Source organism: Schistocerca nitens, chromosome 2, assembly GCF_023898315.1.
Source record: "Schistocerca nitens isolate TAMUIC-IGC-003100 chromosome 2, iqSchNite1.1, whole genome shotgun sequence".
Taxonomy (NCBI): Eukaryota; Metazoa; Arthropoda; class Insecta; order Orthoptera; family Acrididae; genus Schistocerca; species Schistocerca nitens.
In genome coordinates this window covers 364795739-364818878 of record NC_064615.1, presented here as the reverse complement: position 1 = coordinate 364818878, position 23140 = coordinate 364795739, and the positions used below count along the sequence as shown (strand labels likewise).

The following is a 23140-nucleotide window of genomic DNA, read 5'->3' as shown; positions in this document are numbered from 1 at the left end:
CTTAGTTGAAGGAGGTCGCGCAATAGGGCTACGCGAAGCTAAATGTTCGTTCTGTGATAATGTAGAAAGACTCGTGGTGTACGGTAGCAAGAAGACGGGTCTCCGGACGGCCTCGTGGCATTACTGAGACGGAAATCCATCGTGTTCGGTATGTGGCTACGGCGCATTTCACTGCGTTTTGAGCACCAGTTGGTAGCACAGTGACACAACGAGCTGTTAGAAATCGGTTACTTCAGGGACATCCCCAAGCCAGATAGCCTGTCGCGTTCATTCCACTGATCCCAAACAACTGCCATTTGCTACTTCAGTGGTCTCAAGCGACAGCTCAGTGAAGGGCAGGGTGGATGTCTGATACGTTTCCTGAGGAGAACGAGTTCTGTCTCGGTGCCAGTAATGGCCGTGTTTTGGTTAGAAGGAGGCCAGCTGAAGGGTTGCAGCCGACCTGTCTGCGTGCTAGACACACTGGACCTACACGTAGAGGTGTAGGCTGGGGTGCGATTTCAGCAAGAGCAATCTCGTGTTTATGTCAAACACTCTGACTGCAAATTTGTATGTCAATCTGGTGATCCGACCTGTAGTGCTGCCACTCATGAACAGTTTTCCAGAGGGTGTCTTCCAACACGATAGAACTTGGCCGCACACCGACGTTGTAAGCCAATATGCTCTACGGAGTATAGACGCCTTGATCTGCTTGATGACCAGATCTGTCTCCAATCGAGCAAATGTGGGACATCATCGGACGACGACTCGAGCGGCATCCACAAAAACCATTAATCTTCCCTATATTGACCGATCAAGTACAACAGGAATGGAACTCCATCCCACAAACTGACATCCGGCAGCTGTACAACACAATGCATGTACGTTTCATTGCTTGCATTCAACATTCTGGCCGTTATACCAGTTATTGATTTACCAGCATTTAGCATTTACAAAGGCTTACCTCGCGGTTACATTAACCTGTGATCTTGCAGAGATAATCACTTCAGTATGTTACCTCCAGACACGTATTGCTGAGATTTTATTACTCTACATTAATTTTTTTTTGGTGTTGCGATTTCTTTCCGTCAGTGTATGTACAACTCACATGCGACCGAGACTGTTTTACTGAAATAATTTTAATACTGACATCATGCGTGACCTGATGCGATGGAGACTATAGTTTGTGAAACAAATGTATGAAGTAGATAATCGACTCATAGTCCCCCCGTTACACACAGTCCAAAACGTGTCGAGGCTGGATTAATAGAAAAAAATAATAAGTTTGTTGTTGTAATGATTCAGTAGTCTCCCCTCACTTGAGTACAACGCACATAACGTCCATACAACCATGTAATGAAATTATAGTATGGCATTGATGGCTGAGAGTCTCCACCAAGGAAATTTGGTCACCGAATTGCAGGTCTTTTAAGGTGACGCCACACTGGGTGACTTCCGTGTCGATGATGATGAAATGTGGTGAGGACAACACAACACCCAGTTCTCTAGAGGAGAAAATCTCCAACCCGGGCAGGAATCGAACCTGGGTCCGCTGCATGGCAGTCAGACGCACTGACCAGTCATCTAAGGGGGCGAACACAGACCCTATGTCGTTGAAGTGCTCCTTTGGGATTTTATTCAACTCACACGTCACATTCGCACCTTCTTCGGACTCGCGGATCATCAGAGGTCCATTCTACATTATTTCGTTTTCTGGTTGGTTCATATTTATCTAAGGCTCATCATCTGATGTTTAGAACACCTCCAGTACAATTAGGCATTTAGGGTGGCCCTAAAGTTTTCAGCCCCATGACGAGAGTCTAAGAATTTGTTACCCAGCTTCTCACCGAACTTTCGTAGTTCTGGTTTCTTGCCTGCTACTCGGCTCAGGACCAAAGGTCTACGATAAGTTCTGGGTAAAATGCTGCAGATTGTGAGCTTAGTAGAAATTTTCTCAGCAAGACTGATCTCCTCAAGTTCTTCTACCAAACGCTGGAATGTACCAGGAATGACCACGGAACGCAGTCGACAAGACACGTCGTTTGTTCCCATGTGCGTCACATTCTGCGACTCGTAGCACCCTGTTCCCTCAGTGGCTGCCAGAATAGCTTCCTAGACGAGTTCAGTGAAGCTACCAGGCAAAAACGTGAATTGCACAACGTTGTCCTCCCCATCCCTTGTTCCCATTTGTTATTCCCAGTACGTTCGAATAGCCGACCCATCCTTTTGCATTTGCTTCACTCTGGCACGGCTTGTAGCATGCTCTCTTGAACCTGAGGCGTTTAGCACTGGCCCATACTCTGTTTAGTGGAAGAGAACACCTAGCCTTGTTGGTAGCGGGGTAAGTTCTTCCTCGTCGCTGCCTGTGTTGTATAGGACACCCACTTACTCGCCATTCATCGATTGCCACATAGTATAGTAGTCGAGGAGGGATAGGTTCCATATTCCGTGAAGACAGTACCCATGGAAGAAAACAGAAAATTGATGCACCTTTGACATCTCTGGTACTTGCATCTTGGTAGCTCATTCAGCACACCCATTCGCAGCAGCCTCCATTTGCTTGACAGCCGTTAGGGTGATTTACATCCATATGCTTAGTAACTGCAACTGACTCATCTTGTGCACGACAGCATCATTTGTAGTGATGCTGCATTGGGGCCGTTGCATTTGTCTGAACAGTAAACAAATAACTACATTAATCAGGCTGAGTCTCTTTAATTTCAGAATATTTTGCGCTACACGTGTTGCCAGTACCCATGACGAATCTAAGCGGCCGCGGCCAAGAAAATTTTTTATGTCATAACAAGAAAAATAGGTGGGAAAATTTTAATTATTCTTTGAAGTTAACTTGGTGTCTCGAACGTTTGTCGAGATCATTTTTACTAACAGAGTAGCTTAACAATGCTAAAAATAGTGTTAATTTACGAGAAATATGGACAATATACACTACTGATGAAGGTGGGAACAAACATAATATGATGGTTATAAGATACGCAAAATACGACGTTGCGCTACAACAACTCCATCGCAGTGAATCTGTCATGTCTAATGAAATTATGCTGTAGCGTTTTGTTCCACTCATTTGGGTTTACTGATCTAATTTATTTGCTGTCTATTTCTAGGTAACTACGACATCTTTCAACCACTTTTACCTTGTGATCGGCGTCATGTATCGACGCAACAATAAGCCGTTAAGGTACTCCAGCATCATGTAATGCAGTGCTTCCCAAACAGATGGAATTAAGTTCACATTACGATTGCAAACCTTCAGGCACCAACTTCCAACAAACATATCGCATGATGGTAACATTTCTTCTATTGCTTGGTTCTAACTTGTTATAGAGATCTGATCTCCAAAAATTGAATTTATATTATACCACATAAATTAGACAAGAACACTAGATATTACCCTCTGTATTTCTGTTTTCACTTAAAATGCAATTCATAGCTTACGATCGAGCTCTTGTTCTCTCTCGCATCATGCTGGGACGGAGATAGTGGGGCACAAACTAGCTGTTGGTTCTCTGTCCTGTGTGACACTACCTGTGCACTAATACGTGATGCGTGCTTTGATGTATGCATATGTGGCTCTCAGATGATCACGCGGGAAGAGTCACCAGAAAAATACACGGAAATACATGCTTTCTTAAAACTGACATCTTTTCTCACGTGGGATCTTCTAGGCATCTTTCTAGTCTGTATTATATTCTTTATTTGCTGATGAAAGCTATCCTTGTCTTCATCGACGAATGCCACCTACTACGTACAAAAGCTCCAGGGTGGCACTGTTATGATCGGTAACAGTCCCCCAGTTAATATCTGTTAGTCACAACCATAAACAAAAGCTGTAATGTAAAGGAATTAATCACATTTCTGACTCGCCTATCGGAGTTTTACAGCACAAATTCGCAAATTTGTCAAGAGCGTATACAGATAGCGTATATAAACAGAATGAGCCACCCTGGCGAACGAACGTTCCACAGATAGTAGAAGCACTTTCACTGAGTGCGTAAATAACGACCATGTGATTGTGAAATACGTCCCGATAAATTATAATAAAAGAGGCTTTTTGACTTCCATATCATTCATAGTACGAGTATTATGGGTTTTTAATAAAGTAGCGATTCTAGGATCATGACAGTTTTGTGATTCGTAGCTCTCCCCAACTCCCCAGCTCCCCATGATGAATACATATATTCTTTTTCCAATAATCACTTACTGCCCCTGACCAATAGTTAATTATCGTGTAAGCCTTTGATTTTTGCAACTGTTCGTGACTTACAAATAAGAACGAAGAACGACAAGGTGGTGCCGTGGATGCTTTTACGGAGAGAGGGGAGAGAGAGAGAGAGAGAGAGAGAGAGAGAGAGAGAGAGAGAGAGCGAGAGACAGAGAGGGAGAGAGCAATACATTAGCCTGATGGACAGCCCATGTAACTGCTGTCTTGCACTTGACATTTCTCTTGATTGTTATTAATGAACTGGGCGTGGGATACGCTGTCTTCCGTAATATTCATGAGTGTCACTCTTCCCTGCTTCTGTGCGGTATCGCCGAAAAGACTTCTGTCGTATCTTAATTAATTGCAGCATACACGGCCAAGGCGACAACCTTCCTTTAAAACTGCTATTTTATATAACTGTCATTTACTTAGGTGAGTGGGTAGTTTTTACAAAAAGCAAATTGAACTCAGTTTTTACCCTTGCATTCCAGAGTTACGACTACCAGATTTGGAGAGCTACATTATTTTCATTTACGTGGAACATATTTCTTTTCGGCGTCAGTTGACACCAAGGGCTGGAGTGAGAGAAGTAGGAAAGGGTGGAGGAGTGAGGTGGTTTGAGAACTGATAGATGGGTAGGATGACGAATACCGCAGGCAATAAACGGGTACAACGAAATTAATAACTAACTTGTTAATCTCGACAACCACAAACGAGACAAAAATAAGACAGTTTGGAGACAAAAAATGAAATTTCAAAAGTTTAAAAAATATTTGCTGTGTCAGACAACTCACTCAAAACGGTCACCAACTTACACTATTTTGTACCATGTTTAAGGCAAAACACTCTGAACGTCGGTACGCATGCGATAGCATGCGCTACCAATATGTTCCAAAGCGCCGCGCATAAAAACGGAATTTGTCAGGGGCTCATACCTCGGGTTCTACTGGTGACAGAATGGTAAAGTATTTTGTATAGCCCTTAGGCTAGGCTGGTGGAATGTCCCCTTTTCAGCCCCTATAGATTCATGAAGTTCCGATAGGTGACGGCGCTATACATAGCCTTCAAAATGCCGACTGTAACTGAGGTACGTTCGTTTGACGGAAAATGAGATCATTTCAGATATTCACAGGCACTTGCAGAATGTCTCATGAGACCTGGAGATGAACAAAAGCACGATGAATGGTTGGGTGTGGCGTGTATAGGTAATGCTGACACAGTCGTCCACCAGTTGGAGTGCTGAAAGATGTGTGGCCGGCGAGTTTTTCGCCATCTATCAGAAGACCATGAAGAGTAACGAAGGATAATCTGTCCCGATTTGCCTGCACGTTACGAGGCTGATCGTGACAGTTTTTTCAACCGGAAATAAACCGACAATCCAGGGAGAGGCGCCACATCATCTATCCTCGGGAGAAAAAGTTCAAAGCTTCACCTCCTCGTTCCTGGTGCAACGATCGGTTGTGTATTGTGTTACCCTCAGGAAATTGAAGAAATGACTTCGGTTCGTTAGTCGTCACAAAAATTCAAACGAACTTCTCCGTCTCCATGACAATGCTAGCCTCACACAAGTCTGCGCTCGCGAGCGAAGCACAAAAGACTTCATTGGATTGTTCTTTCTCATCCACCCTAGATTGCGGATCTCTCGCCTTGTGATTTCCATGTGTTTGGCCCAATGAAGGTCGTACCACGCAGGAATCAGCAGGTGGATCATGGGGAGGTTATTGATGCAGCGAGATGTCGGCCCCAACGTCGACCAGTGGAGTGGTGACACGCGGGCATGCAGATTCTTCCAGTAACGTGGCGTAAGGCAGTCTAATTGGGTCTATCGTATTCCTTGCAGTTGTGGCATGTCATATATTGGTCTAAGCGTCACACACGCTTACAACAGCCGAGCAAATCCGCTATTGAAGAACATTGCCTTGACACCGGTCATCCTATGGAATACAACAACACGGAGATTCTGGCTTGCACGTCAAGCTATTGGGATAGTGTTATTAAGGAAGCTGTTGAAATCAGACTATCAAGCAACCTTATTAACAGAGATGGTGGATTTTGTTTAAATGCTGCCTCGAATCCGGCTCTGTCTCTCATCAAAAACCAGAGGGACAAAATTAGTGCTACCTCACCTGTTGATTAATTGTAACCATCTATATTTCTGATGCCAGTTATCTTTGTGTTGACACCTGTCCTGTGTGTGGTATCTTCCTTGTTTCTCCTCTATGAACCAAGGTATTAAATTTGCTTGCACATTTTTTCTTCCTTGCATTTGTGCCTTGAGAATGGCAGGGTGTACTACTGTCGAAATATCGGCGGTGTTCGACGACGTCACCCGGCAGCAAACCCGTAAGTTATTTGAATATGTTGTATTTATTTTGTAGCCAAAAAGTGGGGAATAACACCGTTTATGGGAATCTTCAATAAAACCAACCTGCTTTCAGAAAAAAAAATGTGTTGTATTACTTATTGAGCTCCCCTAGTATCATAGCTTCTCGTCGTTCCGCTCACGTAGGGAGTGTAGGAAGTATAACTGTTTAAATACCTCTGTGCGCTGTAATTACTCTTGTGCTTGCCATCCCTAAGGCAGCGTTCCTTAGAGGTTGTGGTACATTCGTAGATTCTTCGTTTAAAGCCATTTGTGACTCGTTTATTTTGTAGTCATAGGACGCTAAGTGCTTTCATTTTGTGAAGTGCACAGTTTTAAATTTCTGAATATTCAAAGCAAGTTGCTAGTCTTTGCATCACTTTGAAACCTTATCAAGATTCGAATGAACATTTGTGGATCTTTCTTTTTTCAGACAGTACCTCATTGTAGATAACTGCATTATTAGCGAAAAGTCTGAGGTTGCTATTAATATTGTCTACAAAATCATTAATATACAAAATGAACAGTAATGTTACCTACACACTTTTCTGGTGAACACTAGAAGTTAGTTCTACATCTATTGATAACATACTACGGCCTCCCTACCGAGATATCCTCAATACTGTCACAAATTTCTCTTGGTACACCATACGATCATACTTTTGAGAATAGGTGTTTGTGTGACAGTGAGTGAAATGCTTTTCGGAAACTGAGAAATACTGCATCTGACTGACTGCCTTGATCCACGGCTTTCAGCCTGCCACGTGAAAAAAGGAAGACTTGCGTTTCGTTAGAAGTTTTCGTAATTCATGCTGGTTGTCATGGTGGAAGTCATTCTGTTCCAGTGACTTAGTTACGTTTGAGTTCAGAACACGTTTTAGGATAAAATAGATGTCAAGGATATTGGACCGTACGGTAAATTTGAGGATAACTTCCGCTATCCATTTTGGAGACGGATGTGACTTGTGCTTTCATCCTGCTACTGGATACGATTGTTTGTTGGGGGGATCTACAGTACATTATGGTTAAAAGAAATAACATGATTTTCTCACAAGCAAACCACTCTCAAATGCGTATTATGATTGAGAAAGAACCATCTGTAATCCCTTCATATATATACAAAATCTGTATATCGAAGCATGCTCATGCCATCTTGATGCTGCTTGCAATGAGTTTTTTGAAGTTTTAAAGACCAGAAGAATATTTTGCGACTTCGATCCTGTCACAAGCCATTGTATATTTATACATAATACTTCCCCTAATTCCTTTCACTTCCAAGTTACTTTTACAGGTTCTTCAGAAACAGCCTGAAGAGTTGTGTGTTACAGGGTACGTCATTCTGAAAAATAATTGTTAAGGAAAAATTCGATACCTTGCGCCGTTTGCGAGTTAATCAGCACTGAATTTAGCCAGTGAGGCCGCTGGGTGCGCAGATTATAAGTGGCCCGCCAGAGTCGGTATCGCCAAACGTGTTCTTCGTTCGCTTTTCTAAAACCGAACCAGAGAGCGATACAGAAACTGGACTGGAGGCTCGAAACCGAGCAAGGTTAAGCAATATCGTGCGCTATCATCTACGCTACGAGAAAAACTGCTACTAGTTTATTCTGGCGGGCTAAATTATTATATCTGGCGGGTCGCTTGAAATTGCGCGCAACTGCCTGACTGGCTAACTCCCGTTCTAATTAACACGGAAACGGCGTAGTGCATCGAACTTTTCTCAGCGCAACCTACTGAAAGGTGGACATCTATAGGTGGGTTGGACATTTATTTGCGGATTGTTTCAGAATGAGTGGAAATTACATGTTACAAGAGCGAAGTAGTCGCGTGTGATATCTGTGGAGTAGTCGACCTACGGCAGCGTCTGTTGTATCTCTGAGCTTGTGTATCTGTGGCTCAGGTGTAGAGCGGAGAGTAGTCAAATGTTGGAGTAAGTTGGAACCTTTAGCGTAGTGTATATGGGAGGAGGATTTCGCTGAAGAAAATTATCAAGCTCTAACGATCTGACGAAAGGACGTACAGACGCACAATTTATGGAACAGAGAGAATGGATGTGCATTATGGACATGTTTTTAATGTAATAATTTTTGCTGGTGCGTAATGTTAATGCTAGCTATTCTTGCAACAGAACAGTCCATCTCCCCACCTCATTTTAGATTATTTAACTTTAATTCAAGTCAATTTGCAAAATCGTAAAACGATTTCCTTGTATGACTTTTATAAAGAAAGTAAAGCTTTCCGATTTCTGTGAGTTTTATGTTCTTGTGAAATAATAGTTTAAAACATAGCAGTGTCATTATAATGAACGGATTATCATTTTAATTTCAAGAAAGAAACTTTTTTACGTGTGAAAAATTTATCCCAATCTTTTCCCCAGAAAGTTTTACTTTAGTATATTTTAGCTGACACGATGTCTTCATGCTGTGCTGTTGCTGCTGATTATGCTGTGATTTTTCGGGTGTGATTCTTTTCATATTTTGTAGGTTCTTTCGTTTCTCATCTCAAGTTATACTGGTGTTGCTTGTAATTTTTTTTATTCTGTACAGCATTTCTTAACATAATCGGTAAAGAAAAACTTGGAATAAAATATGAGCGAGAAATTTAAATCTTCATCAAAATTTCCATACAAACCATTGCGAAAATTCTAAGCGTTTTCTTTGTAATTCACATCTTTAATGGGCCTGTGAGCAGTGTGTGTTTCACAGTAGTGATACGTGTTTTCAGCGTTTAAATTTTTTGGGCAGTGCACAGTTTGATTTTGATAGTGGTTCTTGAGCAACAGTTTTGATTTAATTTCCTGCACAGCGAACGCCAGTTAGTTTTGTCTTCATGTAAATGTGTGAACTGAGACACACTGTACGCAATAGTTATTTCAGTTCAACCTTTTCTTAACAGAGAACAGTACATTCAGTTTTGAGTTGAAAGAAGGCAACCATTGTAATGCTCATGAGTTAACGAACGATCGAATCAGAAAAAATAACATTCACTACACTGCAGCACCCTTACAAGCCTTTCAGACTATTTCTGACCACTCTGTATAGAGGAATACAATTATTAGTACGCATTTAAATATTCGTACTGAATTTTGGTTGAAATAAATAAGTAAAATTCAATATTATAGAAGTCTCGTTAGAGACCGATAGAGACAACACAGTAGTTAAGAATTTGGTTCAAATGGCTCTGAGCACTATGGGACTCAACATTTGAGGTCATCAGCCCCCTAGAACTTAGTACTACTTAAACCTAGCTAACCTAAGGACATCACTCACATCCATGCCCGATGCAGGATTCGAACCTGCGACCGTAGTGGTCGCGCGGTTCCAGACTGAAGCCCCTAGAAACGCTCGGTCACTCCGGCCGGCTTAAGAATTTGTTTCTTATACGTTAGGGGCGCGTATTAAATCTCGAACCTACCACCCAGATTTGGATCTTCTCTAGTTTCCACAATACACCGAACAAACGACTCATACCACCATTAGAAAGAGTAAGGTCGGTATTTTACCTCAGCATTTGCCTTAAAGTCACATTGGGGATTAACGCGATATCGACAACGTAATCCTTTGAGACAGCAGAAATTCGGTCACGGGGAACAAGGCAGTGGGAATCGGATCCGTTTTCTTGAAAGAAAGTGAAGGAAGTGTATTATCTGTGAGCATACAGCTGAGGGCTGTCTATAGCCTCCTACATGAGAAATTGAAGAACTGGTAGTGGACGAGTGTAGAGAGAATACGTTTCAGAAAATAATATTGATGAAGCAGGATGGTCTGGAGATGCAATTCACAACTTATAGAGACTATTGCCTGTGCTGTAGCTGTTCATGTTTCTCAAATGGACGGTCAATCTATGGTGAAGTAGGTGACTTCGCGTGCCCACTCTATACGACCATGTGTGTGTGTGTGTGTGTGTGTGTGTGTGTGTGTGTCTCACTGTTTGATGTCAGGGTTTGATACAGATGCCTCCCACTGCAATGGTCGACAAACAACCTGGTGCTTGAAATCGAAACAAACGGTGCTCTCTTTCTTTCTTGAAAACTTCATCCTATTTCACTGCTACCGAAAGGTCACCTTGCTATAGCTGCTGTGTAAATTATACACTGATACTTAGTAAGAAGGAATAGGAGAGCAAACATCACTGAAGTGCTAGGAAAGCCAATACATGCTACCACAACTGATGGTGAAGGAAAACGCTCCTCTGTTCTAATTACGCATCTAAAGTGTCGTAAAGAAAAAAAAAAACCAGCACTCATAAACAACAGGGTCACAATGCAACACATTTACTGGGAATTTAGAAAAATCGTTGTCAAAACACAACTACTGCAAAAATCGACCCCCAAAAGATCACACCAGCAGAGAGGGGTATGGTCACGAGCAAACCAGCATAAAGCTTATCTTACCTTCCTTCAAAACACATCTCATGCCTGCCTCTCCTCACTCTTGGTTAGGATACAGGTCTATTATATCCTGTCACTGATGACCCAGAAAGAGATCCACCTGGTGGCAATGATACACTGTCTCCGGTCTGTGGAAATCAATCACAGATGGACGAAAGACTCAAGAACAGGACGCTTCCTGAAATCCCCATGGAACAATAATGAAATTCTGGAAAACTCTGCCGATTTTCTAACGTCCGCTGCCGTCACCACGACCATCCTCCACCCAACGCCATCTGCTGTAGCCGAGAGCAAAGTCTTCAGTCAGCTGTAGCCAGAGGGATCGTCTCCAGCAGAGCACGTGGCTGAGGACAGTCAGCACTATCGATGCCAACAAAAGCTGCACATACACAATAGGCTGCGACTCCAGCAGGCCACAGAACAAAGCGAGATAAGTAACGGCTATCCTGTCCACTTGTTGTTTGTCTTACAGTGCAGCTGCAGCTGCAGCTGTTTATATGACTATAGGACATGACCCCAACCTAGCAGCAGCACCCCCTGCATGAGCAAGCCGTTATAAGAGAAAAACATTACAGTGTAACAGTTGTATTTAATATCAATACACAACTTATAAGCAAGCAGCTATTAAAGAAATACAATCTCGATTACAATAAAAACGAGAATATAAGCTAAAAATAAAAATAAAATAGAGCGTGCAATCTAGCGAGATATCTATGTTAAGCGAATTATTTCAGTTTGATAGCCAACATTACATGCTTTGAGAGCTTCCCTGACTTTCAAATCAGTGTCAATAAGCACACTGTTATGCCCCTGTGTATTACAAATATCTCAGACACGTGAAATAACATTACAGAATACAGTCTTTCAAGTTATCTGTTCACATGTCGGAAAAAAAACTATCACTTTATGTTTGGTAACAAAAATCTGTAATACAGGAGGACGTTGCTGTTTTGTGCATTGTGGCTGGTCCCTTTTACCAATGAAATGATATATTGCGCCGCAACTTACGAAATGTAAGAAAAAAGTCTTGAGAGCTTGCCTTGTAATAGAACCTGCTAATGTCACCGAGTACAGAACCCTATAAGATTCCACTGATACATCGAAAACAAATACCATCTGCATGCTGACATCCGACATTTCTACTCCATAACTCGCCTCTACCGACCTGTGTGTAAAGTTTCTGTCAACCATACTTGAAGAAGGAGATCACACACAGAAGACGATCATTCGCAGTAGCAGCAGATTCTTGTGTTGCAGTTTCGTAAGCCATTTGATCATCATAGAACACCCTTTTTCACACAATCTATGCACATGCTGGGGAAAACACTATTATTTCTAGGCTCCAGAATGAGATATAGTTCAAGCGGTGGCTACTTTATAATAACAACCTATGAAGTATGAAATAACACAACACTTACTGTAATACATGTTTTTAAAAACATAATCGTGACGATAATATTAAATACCAGTCATGATACCACGACAATAAAGACGGTTGACTTCTATTACTTTTATGAGCAAAATCGTTGAATTTTGAGAGCACTGAGGATGTTCATACTACAGATTGCCATGTTCAAAGGCATTACATTTATTTTAGGCGTATGAAATGCCGATACAGATCAGCATCTATGCAGTCATTTATTACGTTTGAGAGCATTTCTCTTCGTTCCTTTGTAGCATGTAGAGTAGGTCAAAGAAAAACTATGAACTGTCTGCGTAATAACTTTAACCTGCCACAGCTCTCCTTGTACAAGAATCTCCTAACGTATCCTATAAAATTTTCGGCGTCTCTCTTTAGATGTATCCAAAAACAGATACCGTCAGCATGCTGACATCAGGCCATCACTCACAATACGTGATTCTCGTGTTACAGCGACAAGTAACAGATATCCAGGTGATTCATCTTGAAGAGGCCAAGAGCATTTCATCCTCTTATTGGACACTTACGTAACCACTGTTCGGGTGTTGACCATCCCCGGAAGATGCTGTTCGAAACATGCATGGGGTAGTTTAAATGAAAAGAGGTACTGTTATGTTACTAGCGAAAAATGAAATGTGGTGGGCATCGCAACGTATAGAAATAGGAGGAGTCTGCAACACTGAGGAACGTCTCCAAACAGCTGTCTGAAGTTGATGACTTCTACATTCAATCCCAAGTTCCGCAGTGACAAGTAGCAGACGTCCAGTGTTTTCCGTTAATTTACGGGAGCCAATGACACACCAGAGTGCCTTCCAACTTCTGTATCTTAGCTAAACGACCCCTCCACTATTTTGCAAGCAGCGTGCACTAGACTGCAAATTCAGATAGATGACTGTGCAGTACGTCCATTGACTCGTACACCAAAGTATGCCAGATAGCGTCCTATACTGATGCAGTTAGGTTATTTAAGTATTTCTAGCACATCGATATTAGTGCGGAATTTACGATTACGACTGGCCATCTCTCCCTGTGTGGATGGGAGTCACAGAGTATTGTCGCATTCATAGGATATAGTTGGAGGATGAAAACAACTCCCAATATTCTTAACCAACTCTCCCGGCAACACTGTCGCCAAATTAATTTGCAACTGACCAGAATTAGGAGGGTACTGTACCCGATAAATTCCATGGCTCGTAAAGGAACAGAGCGAGCTGAGTCCGTAACTGTTGTCCAGTGAAGACTGCTCTGCACCAGTGTTACCCATAGCACCCTTCGAAGTGCACGTGATCTCTCAAGATGCGCGCATGTTGAGGTTTGCACACGTTATCGGCGTGTATTACACGTAAAGTGTTGTGGTTACGAAGAGATGTGAGACTAATGCAAGGTGGACCTCCACAAAGATTTTACATAAATCAACTGTGCTGTCTATTTTGGTGTATTATTCCCATGTCTTGAGTCAGTACCAAGAAGGTACTGGCAGGAGAGAAATGATCGTAGAGCATAAACACATGGATTCCTAAGGCCACATAGTTCTGCACTTAAAAACGCTAGAATTTCGACGCCATATGGTTTCTGAAGCATTAGTCGTGCGAAAGGCAATGCTCTAATGGAGGACATACATGTCCAACATCTGATATACAACCACCGTACATGTTTTCTATCCCAATCGCTACGGTGATAAAATTTAAAACTACTACCTTCTGCACTATTCTGGAGTCATAGAGTTTCCAATTTATGCATCATCTGCACAACTTGTTGAACCCCGTCTAGGCATGAAGCGAGTTTACTATACTTCTCATCGTCCTACTATCCAAAATGCGGAATTCTTAGGATTTCTTAGAAGGCTGGTGTATAAGACACGCAGATATCTTCGTATAAAATCAAACAATAGATGGCTGTGTCAGCAATATGACAATATAGACACAGAAAACTAACGGAAAAATATCAAAAATGACATAAACGTGGTAAAAAACGAGGAAAACATAATGCAATTACGACAAATTGAAAAGTAATACGCAAAATTGAGGTAAATACGACGAAATATGTAAAATCGCGAAAACCTAGAAACATTACGTAAATATAACGAAATGCGGGGAATTCATGTGGGTTGGGGACACCCGGACACTCAAGACAGAAAAACTTAAAAACTGAGTTCTTTCTGCGTTCGGATTTAATCCCCCCCCCTCCCCTCCTCCTGTAAACTACGTGGGTTTTCGTAGCGTATACGTCAACAAAGGCGATATAAGTATTACACAGAAGCGGCCTATTAGCCAGGCAAAAAGTATGATCCCAATCCAGGACAGTGTTCTCAGACATGCAGTCCAATATGGGTATTACCGAATTACGATTGACTCTCACAAGCAATGTGTTTAACAGACATAAGCCATTCCTTAGCGTGTTCTGTAGGAGAGTGGCAGATGCCACACATATCTGCCTTAATAGTGTGAGGTATTAGCGAATTACGATTGACTCTCACAAGCAATGTGTTTAACAGACATAAGCCATTCCTTAGCGTGTTCTGTAGGAGAGTGGCAGATGCCACACTATCTGCCTTAATAGTGTGAGGCAGGGGTACTCCAGAAAAATTGAGATATTATCCGACTCATGAGTGAAACTACTTAACAGTAAACCATGACTTCTGTGTGCAAGAGGAAGGCTACCAGGACCGTGGTGATGCTATTGTAAACAGTTATAAGGCTATTAAATCCCCTCTCGCTACTGATCGTATTGTTTACTCCCTCGTATGAAGTTGCTGTTTCTTCGAGGGCAGTTTCATGCAGCAGAGCGAGGGTGGTAACTCATTGCAGCAACTAACGAAAATATTCTCGACATTAAATCTCGTTCTATTTCCCAGTGAGGCTTGGCTGTATTCGCCAAAACAGCTACTACTACTACTAATTAGCACGACTCACACGCATAATGTGATCGAGGGTATGTAGATTTCCCACTTAAAATGACTTGTAAAATTCGTCAGTTTCGTAACAGACAGAACAGCAGTCTCCTGGCTTCGTTCTAGTTTGCTTATAAGCAGTCAAACGGCGGATATACAGCGACGTACAGACGATTCCTTCGTAGCGAGAAACAGCTCAGTGGCTTTCTAGGACCCCAAAATAGTATAGAAGGAAGTAGTTTCATTATCTTAAATTTTGTCACCGTAGTGATTTGAATAGAAAACTTGCGGGATGGTTGTATATCAGATGTTGGACATATAGGCCCTGCATTAAAGCATTGCTTTCCGCACGACTAATACTTCGGAAACCATATGGCTTTAAAATTATAGCATTTTTAAGTGCAGAACTATGTAGCCTTTGGAGTGAATGTGTTTATGCTCTACGTTCATTTCTCTCCTGCGAGCACTTTCTTGGTACTGACTCCAGACACTGGAATAGTACACCAGAACTGATAGCAGAGTTGATTTACGTAGAATGTTACAAACTCCATCCGTCTAGAGATCCACCTTGCATAAACCACAGGTCTCTTCTTAATCATCTGTTATATCAAAACAACACTTTCATGTCTACTATTCACCAGTAAGTGGTGCCAACATCCTCAACATGCAGGCATCTGGAGAGACCTTGTGAACTTGGGTGGGGGCCTTGAGTAAGGTTGGTGATAAACAGTCTTCGCTGAACGGCAGTCATGGACTCAGCTCGGTCTGTTCCTTCACTAGACGTGGAATGTAGAGGTGTAGTACCCTCCTAATTCTGGTCAGTTGCAAATTAAGTCGGTGGGAGTGTTGCAGGGAAATTTATTCAAGGACAAGTCTGCCTTCATCCAATTAATGCGAGAATACTGTGTGACTCCCATTCAGATAGGGAAAGATGGCCAGTCGTAATCTTAAATTCTGTGCTCGAAACATGTAAGTAACATACGTTTAGGACGCTGTGTGGCATACTTCCGTGTAAATGACCGAATGGATACACTGCATAGTCATCTATCTGCATTCGCAGTCAGTATATAGCACTCGCAATGTGGTGGAAGGGTAGTTTAGCGATGATGATACAGAACTTGGAAAGCATTCGACTGAGTCATTGGCAGGCGATGAAATTACAGAAAAACTGGTAAAATTATTAAAATTCATCCCACACTATCAACTGCAGTGCTTATTACAGCACATCATCCCGTATCGACGGTGTCTTTAACATCCCACCTGCGCACTGGTACACCGTTGGCTACTACATAATGATTGACTGGTCCCACTTCTTTGCGATGGAGAAAGCCTTGGTAGATCCTTCGACGTCTGCTAATTGTCACTGCAGAACATGGGATTAAATGCAGATGTCATCAACTTCAGACAGCTGTTTAGAGACGTTCCTCGATGCTGCAGGCCCCTTCTATTTCCGTACGTTGCGATGCCAACCACTTTTCTTTTTTCGCTAGTAACATGACAGTATCTCATTTTATTTCAACTACCCCACGCGTTTTGGGAACATCACCTTCCGGGGACGGGCAACATCAGAACAGTAGTTGTGTACGTGTCTAATATGCAGATGTAGTGCTCTTGGCCTCTTCGAGATGGAACACCTGGATACCTGTTACTTGTCGCTGTAACACAAGAATCACGTACAGCGAGTGACAGCCTGTTGGACATGGTCTTCTTTCCTCGATAGGTGTCAAAACTTTACACACACACACACACACACATATATATATATATATATATATATATATATATATATATATATATATATATATATATATAATCATTGAGAGCGAGTTATGGACCAGTTGTTTTTGATGTCAGTATGCTGATAGTATTTGATTTTCGATATATCGGAAGAAAGACGCGGAAAATTTTACAGTGTACGTTAGGAGATTCTTTTACAGGAAGAGGTATGACAGGTTAAACTTTGAACGCAGATAGTTTATAGTTCTTCTTTGACCTACTCTACATGCTACAAAGGAACGAAGAGAAAAGCTCTCAAACGTAATAAATGACTGCATAGATGCTGATCTGTATCGGCATTTCATACGCCTAAAATAAATGTAATGCCTTTGAACATGGCAATCTGTAATTTGAACATCCTCAGTGCTCTCAAAATTCACCGATTTTGCTCATAAAAGTAATAGAAGTCAACCGTCTTTATTGTCGTGGTATCATGACTGGTATTTAATATTATTGTCACGATTGTGTTTTTAAAAACATGTATTACAGTAAGTCTTGTGTTATTTCATACTTCATAGATTCTTATTATAAAGTAGCCACCGCCTGAATTATATCTCATTGTTCATCTTAGAAATGATATGTTTTTCCCAAAATGTGTGTAGCTTGTGTGAAAAAGGGTGTTCTGTGATGACCAAATTGGTTACGAAACTACAAGAATCTGCTGCTATTGCGAATGATGGTCTGCTGGGTGCGGTCTGCTTCTTCAAGTACTGGTAACGGAAACTTTTTACACAGGTCGCTAGATGCCAGTTATGGAGCAAAAATGATTCGCATCACTTGGCATCAAACTTTACAGTACACTGATTAACAAAGACATTATGACCACTGCTCACTGCGGGACAGAATGCCGCCTACTGGCCGCAAAGGAGGATACTCACAGGCATAAGTGAATCTGGAGAGAAGACAAATTGTTGTGACCCATCGCCGGGGAAACGGCTGCTCGCGTGCTACTGCTGTGACCTTCTGTGGAATGTGGCTTAAGAATGATGAACCTACGAATAGGCGACAGGCTTGAACGTCCACGCCTCGTGACAAAACATGAAATTCGAAGGCTCCCCACTCAGAAAAGCAGTATAGGTAGCAATCAGCGACAGAATTGACGCTGGGATGTAGGAACAAATGTTGATAGTGTGACGCATGAGTTGACCCATGCCGTTCCTACATTGGCTCAACGATATAATTTAACATAGCAGTGGGAACTGGGTATCGAGACTGAAGTGTGGATAAATGGAAACTTATACCCTGGTCGGACGCATCATATTTATTACTATACCAGGTCGGTGGTCTTATCCGGATACGCCACCATACAGGAGGAAATTCTGCGCCAAACATGCGCCGTGCCACAGGCGCATTCAATTTTGCCTCACTCTGACCTGTAGTAATAATAGAAGGCACGATGACAGCTAACAATTACGTAAATGTCATTGCGGACCACCTGTATCCCTAAAAGTGTGGTGTCTTCGCCGGCGGTGATGATAAGATAAGCATCCCTGTTAGAAGTCCAGAATCGTGCTACAGTGGTTTAAAGTCCAGTAATTTCATGGTCATGACAGCGAACTCAAGTTGGTATCTTGGGCACCACATTTGTCTGATGTGATCACGATGGATCACATATAGGGCAATTTCTATCATCAGCTCCGCGTCCACAAACCACGGGTGTTAATTAACGTGAATTGCGTGATCTGTGCGTAAAAGGCAGGTGCAACATACCTCCGGAAACCTACTGTGAAATTACCGTATCCATGTCACGCAGAGTCGCTGCTTTAATGCATTCCGAAGATGCTATAACACGCTGTTACGAAGGTAGTACTTTGGTTCATCAATGAAAATTTTGAAACAAATGGCTATCCCTATAAACACCTCATAATCTCATAATCAATCAGCACCAGCAAAATGCGCTATTAAGGGGCTCCGGAACGCCCTATACTTGCAATGTTAAAATAACGCTTATAAATTACATCTTTCCTCACAAAGTATTTGAGGTAGGAAGTTGAACTTTTTACAGATTATTTATTGGAATATGGGCTACAACTTAGCACAGGGATTTTACAAAATTTTAGTTCAGTTATTAAAGATGACTTTTTTTCAATTGTAATGAAAATTTACAACATTTTTTTGCAATTTTTTATTTATATATTCAAAAATATACAGTTTTTTGGAAAAAGGCTGTGTTAAATTATGCAGAAGGTACTGTGTAACATTTACTGAAAGTTTGAAACAAATATGTTTGGAAGATTCTTAGAAAACATGTAATTAGTATGAGAAAATAAAAGTTTTGGGAATCGAGCGACAAAGATTGGATTAACTTTTTAGTGCATTCCAGGTCCATAGAATGGATTATCTTCATCCTCTGCAAACTCCTCCTCCAGCTTCCTCTTGTTCCTCCTCCTGTTTACTCTTGCTTGTATTTCTAGACTCTTTACAGCCCTGTCTGCACCCCGAAGGCGTTCCTTGTCTAAAGCAAGCATCGCTCGTACCATGTTAGAATCTATCTTCATTCCCATATTTCTAAATACCTTTGGCTTTCCAACATTTCTCCTTTTCTTAAAAGCCTTCAAAGGATTTCTAATAACTTTACTTTCACTCATTATTATACTTCAACAAAACAGAGACTCAAGAAACAGAATTAATTACGAATATTTTCGAGATAACGACAGAGTAAATAAACATGAAACAATCGACAATCACACCAGCGATATATATTGAACCATCACAGGTTAGCCACAACACATACTTTATCTCACATCACTAAAATGTACCTGATGAACACGAACGTTAATAATAACACCATTTGACAGCAGTTTAACAGCGCCACAGTGGGTCACGCCCATGTAGAACACATTTCAAAAAAAATTTAAAAATAGTTGTAGTCTTCGGAATTGAATAAATTATATATCTATTAAAAGGTAATAGTCTGCAGATTCAGAAAACGCAAAAAAGTAAATATTGAACTTTTCATGATTTTGAGCCTTTCCGGAGCCCCTTAAATCACTTTCACCTAAAAATCTTTCACATAAGTATGTATTACTCACTTCTATAACGCAATTACGTAACTTTTCTCTAATTCCATTCAGGTTCTACCTTGATGCTTCTCATTTTCTTTTAAAATGAGAAACCCTGTCCTTTGCAGACCATCTATGCTACAGCAGTTGCCAACACGCAGCTACGCGAGACGATGTGATTGTTACGGAATAAAAAATGCGAGCGTGACTTTTCTGATAAATAGCTCGCCGCTTTTACACTTCTTCCGCGTCTACCTCACCTATTCACAATATCTTCACACAAGTAATGGTCCACAATTAGGACAAAGAGGCAAAGAGGGAAAATAAAATGGTCCTGCAGAAACACTCACCTAGAGACTTTAGATATCAATGCATGTACAAGTAAGAGCTACAGAGAGTACTCCCCTCTAAATTTAAATTTAATTGTTCGAAAATACCGGGATATGTCTCATCCTGGTTTAGAGAATATCTTTTTTCCAGTGGATGTCCCAAGTCTCTGTTTAGAAACTGAATCATCATCTACCTGTTTCCCCTGTCTTTTAATATCGGTTGGAATCCAGATAAGAACTTCGTTCGTCCATCTACAATCCAGTCGCCAGGCTACATAACTGACTCGCCTCCATTCCATAATCATTACAGTTATAATTGCATCATTCACCCCAATCTGCTCTCAGATTTATGTGCTCGTCTTCCTGTCGCTTCCAGTAACTACAAACTCGTCAATAATTCTTTACAATTTGAATCGATACACAGTACCTTGTCACATTTACTGATACCATGAATAACGGCAAACGGTAAGAATAGTGCAAGCAGTGTCCAGCAAAAGAAAAATAAATAAATCTGTGCTCTGGTTGACAGTGCAGAACACCCGACCGTAGAAACAAGTGTGAAATCAATACAAATGGAAAATTCTTAGTACTTTCTTGACATATCGTCGTGCCACGCATGCTAAAGGATTTCACCGTATGTGACAAGTAATTATGCAGAATAAATTAATATAAAATTATGAAACTACTAATGCAGCAACTACAATGCTATGCATTACAAAGCTTATAGACTTTATGTGTGGGACACTGCTTGCCATATTATTGCATTTTCCACTTATGCTTGTTTCTGTATCGTGTGGCGAGGTCCTTTGTATAAATTCTGACTCATGGTTTGTTGGAATTTGTGATTTTTTTCTGATTAATTATTCTTGTTGTTTAACAGTTTTTTGAAGGCAGCTGGTGGACGGAACGGGTACGGAGAAGTGAGTCAATTAAAAAAAAATTGTGGTCAAGGCAGGACAGTTGCATGATACAGCTCTTATTTCTACATCTACACCTGCATCCATACCTCGCAAACCCCGTAAGGCGTAGGGCGGAGGGTACCATGTACCACTTACCAGTCATTTCCTTTCCTATTCGACCTGCAAATGCAGCGTTCTGGCTCTGGAGTACCCAGAGGCCACTGGCATGGGCCTCGATTGGTAGCAATATTCTCCAGATCTGAACACACCCTACTCCTTTTTGTGGGGCTATATGAAAGATAGACAGCAATAACCGCAAAACAATTGCTGAGCTGAAAGCAGGCGTTCAGGGAGTCATCGACAGCATCAATGTTGCAACACTTCACCGGGTCATGCAGAATTCTGCTATTCGTCTGCGCCACGTCATCGCCAATGATGGCAGGCATATCAGACATGTCATAATCTAAACCCGAATATCTGTAGTGACGTTTACATGTTGAATAAATTGTGTGCACTCCGTAGTTTGTACCTAATTTACGTTTCTTTCACACAGTTCAATAATTATCACCCTGTAGTATCAAGTGGTTCATCGTGTCCGCGTGAAATATGACGATAAGGCGAATGAAGCGCCTTTAATCCCAGTTGTGATAATATTATAGTCGACTAATATGGCGCAAGCAGCAACGAACGTGTCGAACGCACATGAGGTACCTTCAGTTGTCAGGAGTTTGCTGAGAGGCAGGCTGCCCCACCTACCTGTGGCTGGCGTGGTTGACCCGCCTGCCGGCTGCAGTCCCAGCCAGGCTGCACAGTGAGCCATCAGTTGCAACATCTGCCGCCAGGGGCGCCCGCTGCTGGCGCACACCATCTGCAACAGAGAGGGAGGCCCGGCGTCATGGGCTGTCCGATGTACGGATGCTTCATCAGTAAGACATGTAGCAGCAAATATCGATTCTGTACATCTCACCTGATCAGTCTTAATGGTAACTAAAGTCTTTCATTTAATTTTTAATTTTTTATTTACTAATGTCAATTTCAGCAATAATTCATTGTAGCCTACTTGCCAAGTGGGATCTACGCCTCAGCAGAAGTTGTTTAATCTTGTGGAACCTGATCGGCTGACAACATACCCCCTCTGCACCCACTGCGGGTAGCCAGTAAGGAGCATTGCCACGTCCGCTCAAGACTGGTTTACAGATAGCAATGTCCTTAGTCCTTTGCTATTACTTATTCTCTTTTGTGTTTTGACATAAAATTATCTTACCTGATTGCCTACCAGACTGACTAACAATCTCACGAACCATCCTGAGCGCGCACGTAGGTACAAGAAGGAAGCAGGATTGGGTCTAACGTCCCGTCTACATTTAGGTTATTATACACAGAGCACAAGCTCGGATTGCATCAAGAATGGGGAATTATATCGCCGGTGCCCATTGAGAGGAACCATTTTGGTATTTACGTGCAGCTGTTTAGGGAAATCAAGGAAAATCTAAATGTGTATGGCCGGACGCGGGTTTGAATCGTTGTCCTCCCGAATGCGAGTCCAGCGCGCTAACCATTGCGCCACCTTGTTCGAACGCGCTCGTATGTGTTCTGCAGATCGGCTATATGGGTTTTATTAATCTTTAACTAACTTTTTCATTTAAAACAAAATTCCTTCAGACGGCCACACCCTCTGCAATTCCAGCAGCTCCCCTCGATGTCTGTATAATTTACGAGGAAATTCTGTTCAGTTACTGCCACTTTATCATATGTGAAATTTCTTACAAACACAATAACTTTTCAACCCTCTGGAGACACGCTGGTACCCATGCGCACTCTATACATTTTTCTTAAATTAAGCTAATAACCACCTTATTGTTTCTCCAATAATCATA

General features: G+C 41.7%; 1 protein-coding gene across 1 annotated transcript in view; it reads right to left on the bottom strand.

Annotated features, from left to right (window-relative positions):
* The window catches only part of LOC126235022 (calcitonin gene-related peptide type 1 receptor-like), a 178869-nt gene extending 156302 nt beyond the window's left edge, over positions 1 to 22567 (bottom strand). Inside the window, exons 1-2 of the mRNA XM_049943758.1 lie at positions 22528 to 22567; positions 22020 to 22131 (exon numbers count right to left, since the gene is read on the bottom strand). Coding sequence (XP_049799715.1) covers positions 22020 to 22131; positions 22528 to 22567 — 152 coding nt within the window. The remainder of the gene's footprint in view (positions 1 to 22019; positions 22132 to 22527) is intronic.
* Positions 22568 to 23140: the final 573 nt, after the last annotated feature.